We start from the raw sequence: 23596 nt of genomic DNA, 5'->3' as shown, positions 1-23596 counted from the left end.
AACAGAAGTCCAGGTGTCCAGGATCTGATTAGAAACTCAACTAAATGCATGTAATCACATGTAAGCACCTCAGCAGGAGCATCTAAATGCAGGAAAAAGTGATATACTTACCAGATAACCTCTAGCATATTGTTTTGTCATTTAGAGGTCTATAAAGAGCTCATAATATTTAACATTGAACACAACCTCTTTAGTTAGAAGAGTACAAGTAAGAAACCATGTTTTTAGAGTGACTGGGTGCAGTATCCTTCCCTGAATAGCTCTACCATGAAACAATCGTTATCTCAGTTCTGGCACATTCCAAAAACACTCATAGGAATGTTTGTGAATGTCACAGCAGCTATTCCATACCAAACAAGTTGTACTTTACGTTCACCCATCTCTAGAACAAGGAGCTTGTGAGGTTGGTGTGATTACAATTTCATTGTTTTATGTGCCTCCAGTTAATGTTTTAGATGTCTTTTTGCTCCTGAAAAAGCCGCAGGTGGAAATGGTAAGCAATGTTGTTCACTATTCTTCTGACAGACTTTCATGTCATCAAATATATAACAATACATGAATTAACATGCCTTTGGGCATCATAGATTATATCTCCATCTGCGACAATAATTTCAGGTGATGATTTTACACCGTTTTACTTTATGAGGTGCTAAATTCATAAAACAAGAGCAGCCGTTTCAAGATTCCAATCAAACACAGCAATAACCTGGGAAAGACAGCACAACCTATGCTATTTACTTACATATTTAATAAAATACATGTATGGTAACCGCCACAGATACATAGTAAATCCAGGAGAATTTCTTGATCATTGTTATTTAGTGCATTTACACCACAACAAGATACACTGAATTATTTACAATTTTCCCTGCAACAGTGAAGCTTACACTCTAATTTGTGGCTAAATAATTAATAGAGGATTTGAGCTGCAAGATAAAGACATGATTGTGATAGCCTTCTGGCAAGAATGGGAGATACACATTCCAGCAAGGAAGGCTTCAGTGTAGCCTCTGAGAATGACGGAAGCCACATTCAGCTCATTAATGTTACATACACGCAATGGATTTCTATAGGGAATCACACAGAATTCATTGATCATACAGTCAGAGATACAATAGGATTGATGAGCGAAAGTGTATTATGCAAACATTGCCTTAAACACTGAAGCAAATCCTAAGGCCAAACTTTTTGCCTGATCGTCTGATTGAGTTTTCCCTTCATACATTGCCGCATAGGCAGAAAGTACAACTAAAGGCTCCTGTATGACATTCTAAACAGGAACTCAGTTCAGTTACTATGTGATGCACAAACTTCATAAAGTACACAAACAACTTCCTTTACCTTCCTTGACTGAGCCAAATCCTTCTTTTGTGTCTCACATGCTCCCCCTCCCAGACACTGCAGCTCACAGTGGGGTTTCTTTGGCAATGCTGCCAATCCAGAAAACAATGGCAAGTGTGCTGACATGCTACAGGCTTGTGAATGAGCAGTGGCAATGTTGATCACCATGCCCCTTACAACTTTTTTTATCCCACTGTAGTGTAAATAGACATAGCCTACATGAAAGTGGAAACTCTGCTCTGAGTTCAGAAGCAGTGTCCTCACAGTGGACTACACAGGCAGGAATAATGGGTATTTGTGGGACTTTTCAGGGGAACTAAGAGAAAACTGTAAGTGCAGAAGGGCTTATAAATAAGTGCTGCAGTGCATGTTTTGTATGAGAGATCAAGGTTCTATTTTTACAAGAGGTGGCTGACAATCTCTCCAAAGTGAGGAAAATTCAGGAGCAGTGCAGCATCGTTGCCACACTTCACTGGAAGCCTCATTAGGTAGACTTCACAAGCAGGATGAATGGGTATTTGTGGGACTTTTCAGGGGAACTAAAAGAAAACTGTAAATGCAGATTGACTGATAAATAAGTGCTGCAGCACATTTTTTTATGAGAGATTATTGTTTTATTTACAGGAAGTAGTTGAAATGTCTCCAAAGTGAGGAAAATACCATCCAGTTGTCACAAGAACATGTGTCCAGATTGGAAGATAACAAGGCTTTAGCTGCTTACGCATATTAGACAATGACAGCAGTTTACAACATGAAAGATTGTGGTACAAATGTGCACTTGACATTAACACAGCTCGTACCTTCAGATGAGAGGGAGCACATTGTAGACATCCCTTGTGCCAGCCTTTATCAGAAAAGAAATAGCCTAGGGAAATTCAGTAAGTTTCATTGGGCCCACAGACATGGACATCCCCCTGTCTGAGCATAAATTGGGACATTAAAGCTCCCCTCCTCTCCCCAGGCAGAGGGTGGATGGATAGCACTTCCGCCTGGCAGTACTAGGGTCGTTGGTTCAAATCCCAACCATGGCACCACCTGCCTGGAGTTTGCATGTTCTCCCTGTGACTGCGTGGGTTTCCTCCTGGTAGTCCAGTTCCCTCTCACACTCCAAAGACATGCTGGTAGGTTAATTGACTCCTGTCTAAATTGGTCCTAGTATGTGTATGTATGAATGTGAATTAGGGTCCTTAGATTGTACGCCCTTTGAGGGTTAGGGACTGAGGTAAATGTACAATATATATGTAAAGCGCTGTGTAAATTGATGGCGCTATATAAGTACCTGAAATAAATAGAATACTCGGCTCTACCAAAGTACATAAAGCACAAAGAGCTCTGTACTTCATAGATTAGGAGGAACCCGACTGTTTCCCTTTAATTTCAAGGAACAAAATATGGATTTGTGGTCTGTGAAGTCCTACCAGTTGTTCCTTAACCCTCTAACAGTTCCCATACACAGCTCAAATTTTTGCAGATTCATGCTGAATTGGCCCAACATTTGAGACATGGGTGCCTCTGTTGGCACTACCTGGCTCGACAAATTGGCTTCTGCTGGTAGAACACAATAGTCGGCAGGGAAGAATGGTACATTCGTGCTGTCAAGAATGGATACATTTGTAAGCTTAAAATGATTAATTACATGAGAACAAAAACTAATACATTATATATGCACACTATTTACTTCATTTACAGACACATATCCACAATTGCTTAATAATTGTTGTACTGTAGAGAGGCTATATAGAGCCAAGGTGAACGTTTATGTAGCTTTGTATATAAAATAACACCCTTGGGAGCACAAATTGCAGCGCTGTACACAATTCAGACATTAGCACAAAGCATGGGCCAGAACAAGCTGAATTTTCAGAATGTAGTTTGTGTGAGTTTTCTTAAAAAGCCTATACAACCTTGACCTTGGAAGCATAGTGGAACAGCGTGCTAGAAAAAAGTGAATATGCAAGCAGTTCTCCAACTAGAGCCATACCACTGCATGTAGCACAGCCCGCGTACTTACAGGAATGCCTGGTAATTAAGATTTGCAAACACAGAGCACATTCTCTGAATTCCTGATTGTACAAATCCCTATGATTATTCACTAGTTTAAACCACTGGCTCAATGTGACAGAATGCGTGTGATCCTGTAACTCACTTAGGACATAATTCTTCAAAGAAAAGTTTGCAGGTAATTAAGACTGAAAACCCTTATTTACAATAAGCAATGACTGAAGCACAAGATCCCATTAAGTGCAAGATGCTGTTCTCGACCGACTCTGTTCCCGAAATAGTATTGCTTCTTGGAGTCCGACAATGGCAAGATCCAAACTAGATGGGAGCCTCAGCTGAGACACAAATCAGACCTCCCAACAGAGTACCATGTAAAAAGTGAGGCTAATTAGATAAAATTATTATACAGGATTTATGTAGCGCCAACAGTTTGTGCAGCACTTTACAAAATGAAGGAAGACATTACAGTTACAATACAATTTGGTACAAGAGGAAACAGAGGGCCCTGCTCGTTAGAGCTTACATTCTAGGAGGAAGGGTTGAGTGATACAAAAGGTAGTAGCTATGGGGGATGAGCTGATGGAGGAAATAAATGGCGGTTTACTAGGCAGAAGCAGGATAGGCTTCTTTAAAGACAAAGGTTTTCAGGGATCGTCTAAAGGTGGATACATTAGGAGACAGCTGGAAAGATTGGGGTAGGGAGTTCCATAGGATGGGAGAAGTTCGGGAGAAATCCTGGAGGCCAGCATGGGAGGAGGTGACACAGGAACTAGAGAGCAGAAGGTCTTGGGAGGATCAAAGAGAGTGGTTTGGTTGATATTTTGAGACCAGGTTGGTGATGTAGCTGGGGGCAGAGTTGTGGATAGGTTTGCAAGTTGCTGTTAGTATTTTGAATTTTATTCGTTGGGCGAGCGGAAGCCAGTGGAGGGATTGGCAGAGAGGGGCAGCAGACACTGAACGGTTGGTAAGGTGGATGAGCCTGGCAGCAGTATTCATGATGGACTGGAGAGGGGATAGCCTATGTAAAGGTAAGCCAATGAGGAGGGAGTTGCAGTAGTCGAGGCGAGAGTGAATTAAAAATAAAATCTCATTTAATCTTTGATATATCATCTTAGAAGCCCTATTCAATATATATAATTCTGCAGCTTTCATTAAAATAATACCTGGTAATGCTGCCATGAAGTTGCTTATTCAGATACTTTTGTGATAGGGTGGCATCACACCACTCAACTCCCAACTCAGTCTCCCAATTGTGCTTCTGTATTGTCACACATTTTGCAAAGGCTCCTGATGGAATTTATGGAGTTTAGTTACAAAAGGCAAAAAGACTGTTCACTTTGCCATTAAATTTTCCTTTAGCATAGTAAATGTGGTGGAAATTCACTTTGCAAAGAATACCCAAACACATGCAAGAAAACAAACTGTACATTTATTTGCACATCATTTGGTGGTGATAGCTAGCAGAGCTTCACTTCATTCACTAAACTAAGGGAAAACTCTCTTGCAAAGTAAACACAATCTCTTCCAAAGTGAACAGCAGATTTGCTTTTGATAGATCAACCCCAGTAAGTGGCCTTTTTGAACACATATCATGTAGGTCTAGTCCACGGTTATCATCCAGAAATCTGCCCTGAAATAGGAGGGGGAGAAGGGGATATAATAACAAGAATATGCTGTAAAAGCCATTTTAAATTGCATCTATGCATGTAGGGAGAACAGCTGAGCGAATGATGTTGATAACAGCAAAGCTTCACTGTATGTATTATTATTATACAGTGTTTATATAGAGCCAAAGATTTGCTCAGCGCTGTACATTAAAGTGGGGGGACAGTACATGAGACAATACAGTAACAATACAATACACGAGGGGTTCGAGGGCCCTGCTCTTTCGAGCTTGCAATCTAGGAGGGAGGGGGTAGAGGTACAGGAGGAAGTGGCTGAGAGGGATGGAGTGGTAGGAGGAGTGGAGAACGGCTGTAAGGTGAGGGTGGGGTAGGCTTCCCTGAAGAGATGGGTTTTCAGGGTGCGCCTGAAGGTGAGGAGGGTAGGTGACAGTCTGATGGATTGGGGTAGGGAGTTCCAGAGGATGGGGAGGTCCTGGAGAAGTCCTGCAGTCAGGCGTGGGAGGAGGAGACCAGGGAGCTAGAGAGTAGGAGGTCCTGTGAGGAGCGAAGAGCACAGGTAGGGTGGTATTTGGGTATCAGGTCAGTGAGCTAGTTTGGGGCAGCGTTATGAATGGCTTTGTATGTCAGAGTTAGTTATTTGATTTTAATGCGTTGGGCAATGGGGAGCTAGTGAAGGGATTGGCAGAGGGGGGTGGCAGAAGTGGAGCGGTTGGTGAGGTGGATGAGTCTAGCCGCTGAGTTCAGGATAGACTGGAGCGGGGATAGCGTGTGTTGGGGTAGGCCGGTGAGAAAGGAGTTGCAGTAGTCTAGGCGTGAGATAATGAGGGAGTGTACGAGTTGTTTAGTGATGTCTGGGGTGAGGAACATACGTATCTTGGAGATGTTGCGGAGGTGGAGCCTGCATGAATTTGACAGTGATCGGACATGGGGTTGGAAGGAAAGGTTTGAGTCCAGGGTGACACCTAGGACTTTGGCTTGCGGGGTGGGATTGATGGTGGCGTTGTTAGTCGTGATGGAGAGGATGGGAGGGGGGGCACGGGCTGGGGGGAAAACTAGGAGCTTGGTTTTGGACAGGTTTAACTTGAGGAAATGGAGCGACATCCAGTCTGATATGTCGTTTAGGAGGTGGGTGATGCGGGTGGAGAGTGAGGGAGTGAGGTGAGGGGTGGAGAGGTAAATTTGTGTGTGTATTAGACTGTATATTTACATATGGTCTCTCCCTATCTCTATAAAAGATATATAAATATACTCATAGTGTACCAGTATCTTTATAGAATCTAGGAGGGAACTGGAGCGCCTGGAGAAAACCAAAGTGAACACAGGGAAAATATACAAACAGAACATGCAAACAGACAGTGCCTTTTGGCAGCTCCCCAGTGCTGTAAGGGATTAGTGTTAAGCAAAAATTATAATAGTCTAAATAAAAGTCTGAAAACGTTTTGACTAGAGATACAATTTCCAGTACTTATTCTCAGCACTTCTCAAAGGGGTCGAGAAGAAATTAACAGCTGCCACTCCAGGGTTTTATTTTGTATCATTAGACCAGATTAGATTTATAATGGGTTGGAATGAATAAATAGGGTATTTTTATCCTTTACTATGTTAATGTTCTACTTTTTAATAATACTCATATCACACAGTGATATTGCATATTAATACCTGTAGCATGGACTATCCAATGCAGAACATGAGAAACCAACCAGCCTCACTAATTTCTTTCTTTTAATTAATTTTACACCTCAGTGCTGCTGATCCCTCTAATGTCTGCTTCCTGTCTACATGCATGCATACCAGGGGCATTGTATGTCAATACTTAGGATGGGACTTACTGTTGGTAGCAATGGTGGAACAAGCCTGTTCTATGAGTGCCAATACAGCTGCTTATAGTCTCCACTAGAAGTGAATTTGACTGGCAAATGCCGGGCAGCATATGGGAGGCAGGGACGAAACGTTTTCACCCCATAACAGGAAGTTCCTGACAAAGGATATTTATGGCAAGATCACCAAGTATTATTTGAATGAAAGCAGTTGAGCTAAAGGAATTGGAAATTACTCCATACAAGCAACAAAGGGCAGTGCGCCAATGAAAAAGCTTTATTTAGCACCGCATGAATGACTCCAGGGGGCGTGTTTCACCCTTGCAGGGTTAGTTGTAGAGAAATATAAACCTGACATTCAGCATACATGTTTGGCTGAATAATGCTCAGTAAAAAGGGGTGATGTTATCTGTGTGACGCCCTTTGTATGGACTTTACATGGAACAAAGACAGGCTCCCTTCACTGGCACTTGCAATGAACGGAGCGAATTGGAGTTTGAAGTGGTGGGGTTTAAGTCTGGCCATACACTATACAATTTTCTTTATTTATTTATTTCAGGTACTTATATAGCGCCGTCAATTTACGAAGCGCTTTACATATATATTGTACATTCACATCAGTCCCTAACCCTCAAGGGGTGTACAATCTAAAGTCCCTAACTCACATTCACACATACACATATTAGGGCCAATTTAGACAGGATCCAATTAACCTACCAGCATATCTTTGGAGAGTGGGAGGAAACCGGAGTACCCAGAGGAAACCCACGCAGTCACAGGGAGAACATGCAAACTCCAGGCAGGTGGTGCCATGGTTGGGATTTGAACCAGCAACCCTAGTACTGCCAGGCGGAAGTGCTAACCATTTAGCCACTGCCATTAGAAAATTGCTTTAGATTTACCAAAAATCATATAATATGAGGTCACACCTAAACAACACTTTCAATTGTATCCAATTAGGCGGGCCCTTGCACTATACATTTGAAGGTAAATTTAAAGAAAATTGGGCAGAAATTGGACAGAACATTGTATAGTGTATGGCCAGCCTTACTGGGATTTCATTTATTGGAAACAACTGTTGAAATGACTTTAGCATGTTAAATGTTTGGTGATCTGGCCATTTGTCCATTATTCCCAACCTGCAATCCTCAAATAATGAAACCTTTCAGCCTATTCTGGAATTCTTGCATGTCACTATGGGACTGATTTACTAAAACTGGAGAGTGCACAATCTGGTGCAGCTCTGCAGAAAAACCAATCAGCTTTCCGGTCTGTTTTCAAAGCTTAATTGAACAAGCTGAAGCTAGAAGCTGATGAACTACTATGCACAGCTGCATCAGATTTTGTACTCTCCAGTTTTAGTAAATCAACCCTATGAGTGTGATTCCTTTAAATTTAAGATTCCAGCATATGATCTTTGCAATCCCAGCACCGTCTCTTTCAAGTAGGAATTCAGTCAACCCTGATAACTAGGTAAAATGAAGATTTGTAAAGCTCACTTGTACAGCCACCCTGGGACTCTGACTCAAACAGCCCAATCTGAGAAACTCAACATTTTATGAAATGTCCCTAGATATTTAATGATGCTGCAATGTTCGGATCCTGCTGCACTTCACTTTTTTTGCTTGGGAAATCTTAGCCCTGCCTTGTGCCATCCTGCTTCACTAGTTAATAATCCCACACTTCAGTGAAAAGAGGTATTTGTTCAATTACCCATATACCAGATACCAAATCTGTTAGAAAGAATGGACTGCATTGATTAATTATTTCCAAGGCCATGGGGTCAAAGGCCTAGTAGTCAATGAACCCCAACAAGTATAAAAAAACCATTACAGCTTTTCTGTGGGCAGGAACATATTTAATTTTGAAACAAACTGTAGAGCAGGGCTGGGATCTAAGTATTTCCTCCTTTTCATTTTTTGTGAGTCTTTTTAACAACACTTCACTGACCCTGCATGCCCTTCTATAGTCACTGTGTTTCAGCCTCTATTCTCAGCTTCAGAAATCTGTATAAATAACTTAAAATGCCAAAGAAAAAAAACTAACCAGGGGATTATTCCACTCAGAACAGCAATCTTTCAAAAGACGTGTTATTGTCTCGGATGCCATGGCAGCGGTGTTACATTCAGCCTGGGAAGGCTGAGCAAAGCAGCCAGATCTCCATGGGCTGAAGCAAGCACAGGCGTGCGGCACTGCAGAAATAAGCATGATGCGAAGCAGACAGAATAGAGAAGCATTTAGACACTGGGACTTCTGAAAATGTTTGGATGTTACTCCAGGTCAAAAATTTACAGTCAGTTAAATGTTGGTTGGCAAGGAATAATTCACAACTGATTTTTATTCATGGAAAGGAGGTGCTGTTTAGCCTGATTTATCACATTTTCTGATCCACTGAAGCAGTCATTTTTCACATGTTGGAAGTGGAGTGGAATTAAGGTTTGAACATAAGAGGCTCTGTACAATAATAAAAAGTGATAAGTGAAAACTTTAGGAACTCTGCTAAGCACCACTCTCAACACTACCTTACGGCTTAAATATTAGAGGTAGTGCAAAACCCAATGTCTATGTGCAATCTTCATTCACCCATATCAGTCATCAACATTTCAAGTAAAAGCACCAGATGACAACAAAGATTAAATCTAAATGGTCCCTAGAGGTTACTGCACTTATTTAAGCTAGCCATACATGGCTAGAATGTCTATCATCTGCCTGAAGGCTGAACAAGAGAAAATCAATATATTCCCCCATCAAGGCTAAACAGTGTAGCTGGAGGAATCTCCCCTGACATGTATTGTATTTAGGCAGCGACAACTGTGGCTGTTTGCATACCCAAATAGTGATTATATTCTGATAAACTGCACTCACACTTCGGCTAAGAATTTTCCACCTGGTTCAGGCAATATTTAAATCAAATTTTGCTGAGCCTAGTGACAGGACCACCAATGGCTTGAAATTCAGCTGATTCTGCACAAATATTATCTGTGTATGACTAGCTTTATAACAATTTGTACTACTATTAATTTATAAGCCTGTGACATTTTGTATAATGCGCTTGATTGTGCTTATTATTTACTAAAACTAGAGTGTGCCAAATCAGGATTACTTCTGCATAGAAAGCAATCAGTTTCTAACCTCAACTTGTTCAATTAAGCTTTGGCAATAAAACCTGGAAGCTGATTGGCTTCTATGTAGAAATGAGCCTGATTTTGCACTCTCACACATTAGTAAATAGACCCCTTTTTTTATGGGATTCACATGGCCCCAGTAGTTATATTGATGTAAAAGAATTCAAAAACGTGTCATTGTTTTTCTACTTCATATCATAGCTAATCATTTCTTAACCTGTAAAGAAAGAAAAAACTCTACCCCATGAATTAACAGGTGCTTTCAATTACGTGCAAGCCATCACGATGCAATGGTGGGACTAATACAGGCAGAAACATGCCTCCCTCAAAAAAAATCATTGTTGCATTACATGCATAAATATGTTTAAAGCAGAGGGTTTGGCAATTTTTACTTGGACCAATGTGAGTATGCATATGCCTGTGAGATCCACATGGAGGCTGGAAATGACTGTAGTGGACGCAACTACTACAGTGATTGATGATAGCTGCCGGGTCCTAAGCTGAATGGCTGCCCTACATTTTAGTGACCACAGGAGGTCACTGGGCACGGCACAATTCAGAGAACACTTCGCATTCTTTCTATAAAAGTAAAGTGTTCTGTGATTGGATAAGGTAGAGATTGTGACATCACGGTTCTCCTCTCCATCTCATCCAATAAAAGAACTCTCTGCATTCCTTCAGAAAGTGCAAACTGTTTACTGAATGGAACCTATGTTAAGTGAATGACCTAGCAGCATACAAAAGACTGGTGACTGCCCTGGTCTATAACTGGCTATTACAGCAGTGAACATGGACAGGCATCGCATGAGAAATATAAATAAAGCTACCCAGTTCAACTTGCCAGCCAGCTAACCAACAACAGTGGTCAGCAGCCCCAGTGTAAAAGTGGCTTATTTCAGCAAGGAACATGGATAGGTATCACTTATCAAAAAGGGGAATAAGATAGCCAGTTCAATTTGCCAACCAGCTAGCCAACGACCAAATTATCCTCTCTAACAATATACGTTTAAAAAAAAGGGGTTTAGTTAGCATACATTTGCAAATACATACGTAAGCCACAGAGCCACATCACGGCACCCCGACATTCTGTGGTCCTAACTCTATAAATTTTATGAGTCCTCATAGTAGAGGCACATGTATTTAATGGATAGACCAAGGGCAGGTGGACCTGAGGGAGCCCACCCATCCTTAAAGGTACACCCAGCATATAGCACAATGGCAGCCAGGGTATCCGGTGTACCCACTAACCTCAAAAACTGCATACAAAAGATTGTGGCTCTGTGGCTTACATATGTATTTGCATATGTGTGCTAACTAAACCCGTTTTTAAACGCATATTGTTAGACAGGATAATTTTGTTGTTGGCTAGCTGGCTGGCAAATTGAACTGGCTATCTTATCCCCCTTTTTGATAAGTGATACCTATCCATGTTCTTTGCTGAAATAAGCCATTTTTAGATTGGGGCTGCTGACCACTATTGTTGGTTAGCTGGCTGGCAAGCTGAACTGGGTAGCTTTATTTATATTTCTCAAATGACCTAGCAGCACCTACTAAAGTCTTTTCCAGCTTCCACAGGGATCTCACAGGTATGGCACATGCATAGTTACAAGCTGAGCCAATGTATGCATGTAAAAACTGGCATATCTGAACTTCAATTTTAACTTATGATTAATGGCCTGTGTATCATATCCTTAACACTTTCTTGGAGGACAATATCTAGGATACCTCTGCAATGCTGCCCTTTTCTGAGGTTGGCAAGAAATGTACTGTTGAAGACTAGCAGACATTAATGCAGGTTAGCATGTTAATAATTTATTTGTGACACATAGGGCTCTACTGGCCGAAACCGGTGGGACCATAAGTACACAGCAAAATGCACAAAAAGAAGGAAAGATAGATAGCTATATTTAAAAGGCAAATTAATTAGAAAATGTAGTAAAAGGGAATGTGTGCTCTATCAAACACTCAATACACGTTTGTTATTCTTAGGAACATACCATATGTTGGAAAGATGTCACTAGGTTTTGTACTGTTTAAAAGTCATCCTTGGCACATTCTCTGTACAGCTGTGTGATGGCATTGCTTTTCCAGTGTTGGACACAAATCTGTATGGATGTGCTGAACTTCAGTGAAATGCCACTCCCAGCAGTGAAGGATTTAATATGCTTGCATTATCCTTCTGAAATGTTTATTGTTGTCTGTAGGGGTTACAATATGCTGTTTTGCTTAAATATGTTCTAAAATGTACTAGATAAAACTCAAAGTGGCTGGCTGTGCATTCCTCCAGAGCCTTATCTGTCTAGATTAACCCCCTCTGGCTGCAGCAGAGCACGTAACATGAGAACTTTTCATTTCATTTAAGCATTTCACAAACATTTTAGGTTAGTGTCATATACAACTTATAACAGCTACGGGCACAGAAAAAATATTCCCTTTAAACACTTCATTAGCAATTCAATTACCTGTGTACTGATAGATCTTGTCCCATCTGTTGCCTCCACTGTCAAGTTGTAATTAGATTTCTGTTCTGCATCGAGAGGTCTAGCAACAATGATGGTTCCAGTGCCCTTGTCCACATCAAACCTGCTGTCGTAGTTTCCACCTGGATAGAATAAGTAAGACATTTATAAATAAGCGTCTCTACAAGGGACAGTGATGATACAGAAGATCAGCAAAGGCCATGGCACTACAGGAGCGAAAGAGTGTGTGGAAAGAGAGAGTGAGACAACCCATTACAATGATCAACAAGCTTAAAGACACCAACAAGAACAGAGACATATACCATACTGATACAGACATATAGAGGGAATGCACAAACTGCACAGTACAACAAATAGAAAAAAAAAATATCTCTAGATTTAGAAAATAAACTATATACTAGTGAAACATGTAAATCAACATAGGAGTAAGCAATACATGGCTCTCAAGGTGTCGGCTGTGCAATCAACCTGAGTATGACTGGCATGTACTGTATATACACATATCAAACAGGCACATCAAGAACTGATAAAGCTTAAACAGATAGTGAGTTTGATTTATTAAAATGGAGTGTGCAAAATCTGGTGCCGCTCTGCACAGGAACCAAACATTTTCCAGTTTTTTTTTTGTCAAAGCCTAAATAAACAAGCTACAGTTAGACGCTGATTGGCTACCATGCACAGCTGCACCAGATTTTGCACTCTCCAGTTTTAGTAACTCAACCCCACTGTCTTTGGACACATCCCACATAGGAACAGTGTCTATTTAAAATACATCAGATACAAAAAAATGGCAAGCACATTGATGACCCAATGAATAGAATTTACTTAAGGATACATGTTACAAAGGAAGATAAAATTGCTGATATCTCAGAGGCATGGAGATCTCCTTATTCAAGGTCATAGAAATGAACATGAATGTTCATCACTGATTATATTTTCTATTGTGACATGTATGTATCCAAAGACAGTCTCTCTTTAAGTCCTAATAGTTCTTAATATCTACTGCTGTTCTTTTACTGAGAATCATTTGCGTGCTGGCCATTTTCTGTATATATGTATATGTTGGTACCACCACAGGCCGTGGACCCACAGCCTGCTTGACACGTAGGTATATGTGTAGGACAGATTTGTTACAGATCATTAAAATACATGTGTACATGCTGTCACCATTGAATCCACTGTTTTGCTTTCTTGCAAAGCTACCAGGTGTGTCAGATGCCTATGTCCCCTCACTGTAATTACATTCACCAGCCACTACATCAGTAGTATATGCCTGCAGCTGTGAAGGAAAGGGACACATTATTAAGGTAGTGAGTTGGGAGAACAGTACAGCGTGGGAAATAAGCAGGTATCTGACACTCCCAGAAGTGTTGAACTTTTAAGATTCTACTGACATTTCTAGCTCTCCAATAAAATTATTATTATTATTATTATTATACAGTATTTATAAAATGAAGATTCCATCCTATTAAGGTTGTACAGGTAAGTATTAGTCACAAGGATACAAGTATCCTAACAACAGCATCTCTTTGAAACTAAACCTGTCAGAAGTGAAACATGGAGGCTGCCATTGTTGGTCTCCCTTTGTAAATTCTAGCTGAATGGCTGTCTTGGTGACCCGCCTGCTTCAATACTTTCTGAGTTTCTGACCCAGAACATGAAGTTACATTAGTGAAGTCAAAAGTTTGTATCTACATACTGGTCCTGACTATTCAATCGAGATACTGAAGCCAGGTGGTCAGCATAAGAGCCGGACAACCAGCTTCTTCAGAAGGAGCATTCAACAATGGTAGCCACCATAGAAACCAGTCAGTGTCCAGGTTGTATTGCCAAGGCTCAATCGAACAAGCTGAAATTAGAAGCCGATTGACTACCATGCACAGCTGCATTAGATTCTGAGTGCACCCGTTTTAGTAAATCTTCCCCTCTGTGTACTCATCTGCAATAATCACTGCTAGGACACAACCATTTCAATTGTGAGACACAGTTAGAAAGGTTTTCTGTACCTGACAAGAAGACAACCACCTTCATACAAGGAGAGAACTTATTGGATAAAACAAAAATAGTTTTCATGGATACTGACTCTTCCTCATTGGGTATATGGTAGCTGCTATATAAATGTTCTGTGAGGATTTTAAGTCTTTTTTAATAAACTTAAAAACCACAGTACCTCCAAATAACTCAAACGTCCTTTAAGATATTTTTTCTGTTTCAGAGCAGACAACTACATTCCCTCATACATGGCAAGTATTGCTTTAACATCAAGAGAGCCAGAGATTGCATGCACCAAACTACATCAAACAAAAAAAATTAAACTGGATTGATAAGGGAGTAGTTTTAGGATCATCTTTTGACCTTTATCTATATATATAGACAGGCTACATATACTAACTGGTTCTTATCAACAGTCAGTTTGAATGAATCTGCATTGGCTTTCATGATCATAGTCATCAAATGCATTAAACGTATAAAATTTCTAAAGCAATATATAATTTGCATACAACTGATGATGACTTTTAGATTGAAGGATTCTTCAATTTATAACTAGCTGACATAAAATGATAGCCACAAGCTAATACTTATGCCCTAATTACTCCAATATCAATCTGTTGGAAAGTCAGTGGAAAAATTTGTCCTTGACAGAAAAAAAATAAAACACAGAGCTCCTAAGATAAGCTTGAGGCCCTGGAAATGAGTAAAAAAAAATTAGAAATGAATCCCAAACAAATGTTTTGCTGTAGTGATGGTTCTACAACAAGCTTCTGAATAAAAGATCCTATTGTAGCAGATACCTTCTGCTACACAGTTGTGGTCACAAGCCATCTGAACGATGTAAAATACTTCATTAGATAGGTCATCTCCTGGCAGCACTCATAGTAAAGACAGAACAGACAGATAAAAAACATGGACACGTCAATGTCTAAGTGTATAAATCCACTGCATTAAATTTTTATGATGGTAATTCAACATCAGCTATCAGATATTATAACCACTATATAAAGCCTTTTCACTCACAACACAACCCTTTCTGCAATTCTGAAGTAAAGAAGGAAACCTAAGCCCATTATCAAAAGAATGTAAAAGGTAACCCAACCAATGGGCATTTATTGTATTATTGGTTCATCACCAGTATTAAGTCAGTCATAGACGGTTGAGATTCAAACCATATATGTGGGCAAATTGAATGTACCCGAGTTGATTGATCAACTTGGGCAAAATCAGCCTGCCGGATTTTAGCTTTTATAGCCGCTAGCAATAATCACAGTCTTCTCCCGGCAGGGATGGCTTACCCTGCTCCCAACTGGAAGAACACAATGGCTCAGCGGGAGGGATTCCCCTGTCAACATTGTCTGTGTCTGTGTTGATGGGGGAATCCAGGTGCAACCCATGGTTGCAGGAAAGATATGTGCACCATCTACGGCCTGCCTTAAACAAAACCATGGCTGGATTTGGCCTCTGTATGCTCTTATGCCTATTGTTGGCATTTAATTTCTTCACTTGACCATACTGCTCCTTCTCTAGCCGTGTACAATGATAAGAAGCAGTGGCATTCTACATTCTGCAGTATCACATGTTTACTTGCCAATTAACATTAAGCTAAGGGATGGAGCTCACAGTCTGTAGCATTAATAGGTACTTATATAGTGATATCAATTTAAAAAATGCTTTACTTATATAATATGCATTAACATCATACTAATACTTCATTTCCATTTTAAACAATGTAAAATATGATTAGAACCTCTGACAGGCCTTTTTTATGTCTTTGTCCATTTGGGGAGATTTCCCTTAACTTCTTCTCCCAGAAACACAACAGAAAGTGAGAAAATATCTCTCCAAAGATAGGAAATCCTCTCTTCCCTTGGTTATTGCCAAAACAGGCATCTCCACTGAAAGACTTTCCATTATCTCCAGAAAAACTGTAATATTTTTTATTTCATTTTATGTCCTAGTCATAGTGGTCACCAGGACAAATTGAGAGGGTTAATCTCCCCAACAGGAAAAATCAATAAAAAAAAATGACAGGTCTCTAAAACTCAGTGCTGGTTCATACATATGCAGATTGGATGCGGTGTGAACTGCATCCATTCTGCGTGACATAAAATAACATTGCTTCCTTTGGTGCTTGTTCACATATGTCCGGTGCACTGGCGGTTCAGTGCAGATTGAAAAAGAGTCCTGTCCAGTTTCTGAGCAGTTAGATCTGGTTCCAGGTGCAGATTACAGGCTATTGACTTCTATGGAAACGAGTCTGAATCGCACAGGTCATCAGTTATGAACAGGATAAAATCCAGACCTGAACCTGATCTAAACCTGACCTGAACCGCTGAACAATTACTTTGTCAATTAGCTGTGAAAATGGAGCTTCAAATCACTCCGCACATGTGTGAATCAACAATAAAACACGTTTTGGGTAAAGATACATTGTAAGATTAAGTGTCTTCATATATGAGTAAACAAGACAGTAAAATGTAGTTTTTATCACATTGCTGCTTTGCTCATTAACCCATTCATTCTGTGGCAATGACAAAGTCCCAATATTTAAAGTGGTATTAAACCCCAAACCAAAAATGTATTATATTGCCTCTTACCAAGCATTAGATGTGGTGACTGCATTTGTTTTCCTTTTTTTTTTTAACTTTTTTCCCCTTCATTTTCACCTGGTTATCTGGCCAGTAACACACATCCTGTATTAGATTACCCCCACTCTGGATAAATAAGCACAGTGTGCACAGCAGACAGCAGCATTGTCTGTTGAAGCCAAATTCCAGATCACACTTTATAATCAGAGTGAACAGCATTTTTTTCCTTTTGGGATAAAGGTTTCACATGAATAAAAAAAAGCTGATTACTGTAAGAACAGCTGTCAGTAACAAATGGTTTTTCGCATCCCTGTAAGCTGATACATCTGGAAGACTGCTTGTTCTTTTGAAAAACAACAGGCATACTGGCTGGGTCACCAGTCGAAAATAGAAAAAAATCCTAAAAAGAAAACTAATGCCACCATCACATCTAAGAATTGGTAAGTTGCAACATAAGAAGTGTTTTCAAATGTTTTGCTGGCACTGGAATAATTAATTTTTTTAACTGTTTAAAGCTAAATTCCAGGGAAAAATTTTCCCTTGCAGTGGAACCGCCATTGCATTGCAAGGACTAAATGCTCTTTTAAGTCAAGGGAGCCACAAAAAAGAACTACAATTTAGCTGATCCCTCACTCCCACAGGTGCCCTCCAGGCTGTGAGACCGATCCCTTCAGCCTCTTTGTCCTCTACTAACTACAAGATCCCATAGCCTTGCACTGAGAAGAGAAGGAGAGATTGCGCGTTGTCCAGGGAGTGGAGGATTGGGTAAGTAAACCTACAGTTCCCAGTCCCCTAGACCTAAACAAGCATTTAACCCTTGCAGTGTGAAGGCAGCTGCACTGCAAGGGAGGATTGTTCCTTTTTCCAGAGATGGGCTTTAAAGTGTCAGTAAGGCTAGCTTTAACTATTCTTAAAAGCATTCTCTCTCTTCTCCTCCTACCTATTTTACATATCCTGTAAAAAAAGTAAAAAAAATTAGGTCTGTATAATTACCTTTTTTAAATCCGTTCTGGTCTTGTTATTCAGCAGCTCCAGTTCCCCTGATTGGCTATGAATTCCAAGACCATGACATCACTAATAGCTCCCATGGCTCATCCTTTGTTCACGCCCCCTCCTTTCCCCTGCAGCAGATGCTTCCTGATACAGGAGAGCTGGAGCAGCTTGATCATATGACCAGAATAAAAATAGGTAAGTACACAGATCTTTTTTCGATGGGGTATGCAGAATAGGTAGGAGGATGGTGAGGAAACATTTTTAAGAATAGTTAGACCTTTCTTACACTTTAAGGTTTTTACATATACAGTATAGTACAACATATAACATATTTTTGTAGCATTACAGCAATTTAGGTACAAAATAAAAATAGGTGACAAATTAGCATTCAGAGCCTGTTATACTTCCATGGTGCAGTAACGCATGTGTTGCTGTATTGTAGTGCCATTCATTTTGAATGGCAACCAGTGTCCAAAGGCAACCCACCAGCACGTCACATCATTTGGTGCACTGCATTGGCAAAAATGGTGCATGTTTGATTTTTGGGTGCGTTGGCAGCCCATTCACTTTAATGTGCCGCCCTAACGCAATACACATGACATATTGCATAATAATGAGCCAAAAAAATGGAAATGGGCCCTCAATCTTTCAAATCTTGTCAAAGATATATAACTAATCATACTGAAGATCAGAAAAACATATTTTGAAGATGAAGAGATACTAAGCATATGCAACTATGCTATTCTTAATGCTACCACCAAAACTTTTTTAATCCATGCATGTAAACTTCTTTTTAATAATGGCATTTATGCATTTGCAATATTGTTAAACTTCACATGGATTTTTACAAACGGAATAATTCTAGCGGCTATTAATGAAGCAATGTTCTGCAGAACAGTAAATGTCACGAGATGTGTAGGGAAGACACTTGTTATATAACTCTTTTATTCAGAGTTGGCTGGGGCGCCTTGTGAACTAAGATGTCGAGTTTAAGGAATAATGTGTGATGTGACACTGTCCAGCAGCACTGAGTGTGGAGCATGATTTTCCCAAGCTAAACTGGGAAGAGACAGCCAAAGTAAGCCGTGGATTCAGCGGCTCCCGCCAGCAGAAGATAACTGTGTATGTACAATCTTCAGTGTTCACATTCTTCCCAAAATCCTAGCTGGTATCGTCACAATCCACGTATAATACACTAAATATATAAACAAGCATTAACCAGAGCGCTGCAATTACAGTGAGCAACATATATTTGCAATTTATAATCAGCAGTTAACAGATAAATCTTTGAGAAACAGTGCTTAATTGCACAACATCTGGTGGGATTAAAACAAAGTTGAGGATCAGCAGATGGATGAGGAAACCTTTACTGAACATGTAAATGTGGATAAGAACAGAGAATTAAAGCCAAATCATAATGATTGTTAAAACGGCAATTGTTTAGTAAGGTAAGCATCACTGAAAAAAAAAGAAAAAAAAAAAAACAAAGGCCTTAAATTTCCCACTTTTTTTTTTACAAAATAGAAGTTGGCGCGTTTCTGTCATAGTTAAAAGCAGTTTGGATTCTGTGCAGTCTGTTATTGTTGAGATTATTTGAAATTAATGTGGCTATATGTGTTTACAATGAAATGCAAAGCAAAGCAAATTTAAGGCCATCCATACTTGAACTTACCCTTTCAGTGGGTCAGCAAGGTTACAAAGGCTCTAATCAGTACAGAAAGTTTCATTAAATTTCTGTTCATCATCCAATTTCCAAAAATGTCACCACACAGTGGAACTTGCGGCACTTAACTTATTCAACTCCTCTGGCTGCTTGAATAGTGTGCCCCCCCCCCCTTTAGGTTGCTGTGGTCCCTTCTGTTGACCCCTAGTCATAGTTGACATGGTCACTTTACAATCTAAGTGCAGCCAAACCTTTTATTTTAGTTTTGGAAAGGGTGGAGAAGGATTTGAACCCCGGTCAGTTTTTTACTGCTACCTTTAGCTGTTAGACTAAGTTCACACTCTTTCTCTGGCTCTGAAAAGTGATCCATGGACACTGTCAAGATTTCAGCAGGTGATAATGCCACCTCCTGTATGCTTGCTTCTTTATTACCTGTCAACTCAACATGGCATGTTAAATTTGAATATGAACAGCACTTCCACTCTTTTGTAGGCTTTTGGTGGGCAGTCAGGGAGTGATAATAATGCAAATCAACTGCCAATTTTTACCACCACCCATGTGAAAGAAGCTTTAGAGAGAATTCCCCTCCATTACTGTCTTGGTGACAACAGTTTCATAAGGCAAAAAGAGGGTCAAAATCAGCAAGTGTGTGGAACGAAGACAGAAAAATAATCGTTTTTTTATTATTTATTTGTATAGCATTTTATACTTATATTTTTAGCATTGTAGTCAGAATTTTACTGATGTGTTCCTGTTGCAGATTTTCTCTCATGTGTCTGGTAAAATGGTGGTCATTATAACAGAAAGGGATTGGACCTGGGCACTATGGTGTATGCAAACCTTACCTTCATTCTAGAAGACACACATGCCCAGTACATAAAGGTCTGGAGTCCCTGGACGGGTAATAATGCCAGACAATCATAGACCGAAACCTGCTCTCTCTGTAACTCATCCTGGTTGCAAGTTGTGTGGCCTCTCCGGTCAAACCACAAGGGTCCCTTCTCTCTCCAATACCCCCATTTCTCCTCTTCTCCTCCCAGGCAAATTTCTTCACCTTTCTCTGTCTTAGACTTTACATCTGACCTCCAAGTGGATGTGGATATACCCACCCCTCTCTATCCCAGCCCACCTTTCTTGCCTTGCTAGCAGAAAGAGCAGATATATCCCATTTGTTTTTGCCACCCTATGAGATGTTTTTATAGCTAATGAGAAGCATTCGTCTTTTTCTGATGATCCACTGTAAATGACTGTAAATGACAAACCAAAGCTGCTTTTCTGCCATTTTTGTGATTTTCTATGACTCAACTGATGTTTCTTTGTACGATATTGTGAATAATATTCTTGCATGCCTTTGGTTCTATAATTGCTTCTTTGGGCTGTACTATGGCTGTCTTGAAAATCACAAAAAACTATTTGTGAAACAGAAAGTGATGGGAAATCTCTCTAGTGGAGACCCAAAAAGCAATGAAAGCTTGGCAGAGGCCTTTCTCCACTCTAGCCACAACTTTAAAAAAAAACAAGTTTTGGCTAGGCATAGATTTTATATAACAACAATCCACAAGGTACTACCACAAAGGCTCCATCACTAACTGCCCCTGCTGCCTACTACAAAAAATGTAAGGCCAGTTCTGAGCCAAGAAGGCCACTTACCCCTAAACCTTGCCTTTACTTTAAAACCAACTGTAATTCATACAGTGTGTGACCGACTTTTTTGATGTGGGTATATTTTAACAACTAGCTTATAATTTTTATCTATTTTTTTACAGGATCTTTATAGCATCGTTTACTGCAGATAAAGCAAGTCAGAATGAATTTTCACAAATATTAATCAAGAAGACGAATATCCAGGTATACATCTGCCTGTTTATAAAACAACTGCTATCAGTCACTAGGAAACAATTGCTCCTAGTCTCTATGAAACAACTGATAGCAAGGACTTGGCAGACAGCTGAACATGCCTACACTAATCAGTGACACAAATCTCCAGTGATAGAAATTACCATGCCATTTAACAGAGTTCTATCTGTATTCCACTGTATTAAAGAAGTTATAAAATAATATTAGAGTCTGCATTGTGGTCAGCTTTTCATCAACTCCCCCATCCGTATTATCATTTTATGCTTTGGGAATTGGTACAGAAAAAAGGGAGACTGGCAGCTTTTCATTAGATCAGTTACAGCGGAAATCTATAGTAAATATAAAAAAAATCCAAATCTAACTTTCTGGCTTGTGAATTAGCAAGGGAATGTGCTTCACAACGGCAATAAAAGAGAATCCTGGTAACCTTGAATGTGCATTATGTGGCTGCACATACACCCTCAGGCTGGGCTTTCATTCAGTTGCAGCACTGCCTTCAGCAGCATTACCATGTCAATGGCGAAGCTTGTCTTTGGCTCGCACGTTTACAAGATCGCTTACTGAAAATGGATTAAAATCAGAACAGCAGCTGGAGATGTGGCAGTGTGTATAGAAATTGCAGGTTGTCAGCATAGGGCCACTTTGTTTTTTAATTGCCTGCATTTTCTACAAAGGTGCCTGGGAGCAAATTGGTTTGCATTATAACACAACATATAGTCATTTTTCAAGAACAAAAATATTTTAGACATCTGCGAAATATACAGAACATGGACATTTTAACTGTATGAAAGCTGCTGGCGCTTTATTACAGTGTTAAACTGAGGAGATCTTAAGGAGAAACAAGTAAAAGTGAAAGACCTGTCCATGGTCCATGGTCAGGGTTTCCCAACCAGTGTTCCATGGAATCCTAAGGTTTCTCCAGAGGTTGTTAGGGGTTCCCTGGGTAATAAGTGATATCTGCCTTTCAGATTAGTAGCCATTGACACCTCTGATATTTAAGCCCTGGTTCACACTAGACCGTGGTGCAGGAAAACCCACAATCCGTGCATGTTTCCCACACGGCATTCAAATCGCACTGCCGTTGCAATTTGCAGTGGGTGTGAGTTCATCTTAATGCAGTTCATTTGTCTGCACCGGATCGCATGGTACAAAACAACCATGCAATTCGGTTGCAAAGCCAAAATTAGTGCATGCATGGCTTTGGTACAATGCAGTGCAATTTGAGCCCATTCAAAACGAATGGGCTGAAATAGCACCGCACTGAATCATATGTGAATTGCACAGGAATGTGGTGCAGTTCTTCTGCGATTCATACAGTATATGGTTCATAGTGTGAACCAAGGCTTAAGCCATGTCTAAGGGGTGAATTCTTCCCAATGACCACAAAGTAAAGAGCATTCTTCACACTGACTATCACACTAATATACTGTGAGTTGTAAAAAATATAATTATTAACAGGGATTCCCCTCCATGTTAAAAAGGTTGAGGAAGGCTTGTCTAGGTTGTTTTTAATCCAGACCAAGCATGCAAATGAGGACTTTTGACTTCATTGACTACGTGCTTTTTTTCCAGGTTAATCACCAACTGAATAAGTAATCAAGAAAGAGAAGGACAGCCAAGAAAGTAGTTACTTTTTTTTTAATGTACAAATAGCTCATTTCTTCACTACCATATTTATAGCATTTAATTTAAGGTGATGGGTATGTGTATCAAACAAAGGTTTTTTGGGCCAGAAAATTTTCTATTTATAGTTAATCAGTCCCTAATGATTATTACAGAATCTCCTCTTTGAAGCAGATAGGCTCTTGCCTAAAGTCTGCTTTATGTTTCACTTTTTTTAAACTTTTAAGTGTTACAGGAATATAGCTTGCTACATTTCACATATTGAATGAGCTTGACATAATCCAAAGTTACTGAATTGCCTTCAACTCTTAAAACCTTTAAAAAGGTTTTAAACAGCCATACTGTGCAATAAAGCAATCACACACGACACTGCAGCAAGTCACAATACCCATACTTAAGGTTTTTTTTTTCTAAACATAGTAATCATTATCATATCTATCATACCCATAGACAGGTTTCAGAGTGCAATATGCACTTGCCTGAAATAA

General features: G+C 39.9%; 1 protein-coding gene across 8 annotated transcripts in view; it reads right to left on the bottom strand.

Moving 5' to 3' along the window:
• The window catches only part of FAT1 (FAT atypical cadherin 1), a 361321-nt gene that overhangs the window by 107403 nt on the left and 230322 nt on the right, over nucleotides 1–23596 (bottom strand). For 5 of the 8 annotated variants that reach the window (XR_016311628.1, XM_089669573.1, XM_089669572.1 and 2 more), the window contains exons 7-8: nucleotides 15182–15250; nucleotides 12372–12511 (exon numbers count right to left, since the gene is read on the bottom strand). Coding sequence is in view for 7 of the 8 variants with exons in the window: in XM_089669573.1 (XP_089525699.1) it covers nucleotides 12372–12511; nucleotides 15182–15250 (209 nt within the window). In the remaining variant the exon portion in view is untranslated. The remainder of the gene's footprint in view (nucleotides 1–12371; nucleotides 12512–15181; nucleotides 15251–23596) is intronic. The other 3 variants (XM_089669575.1, XM_089669577.1, XM_089669579.1) reach the window with 1 other exon arrangement.

The sequence above is a fragment of the Staurois parvus genome, unplaced genomic scaffold (assembly GCF_062004578.1).
Source record: "Staurois parvus isolate SC_StPar_1 unplaced genomic scaffold, SC_StPar_1.0 ptg000080l, whole genome shotgun sequence".
NCBI classification, from domain to species: Eukaryota; Metazoa; Chordata; class Amphibia; order Anura; family Ranidae; genus Staurois; species Staurois parvus.
The sequence above is the reverse complement of the archived record's forward strand: the minus strand, read 5'-3'. Positions and strand labels throughout refer to the sequence as shown.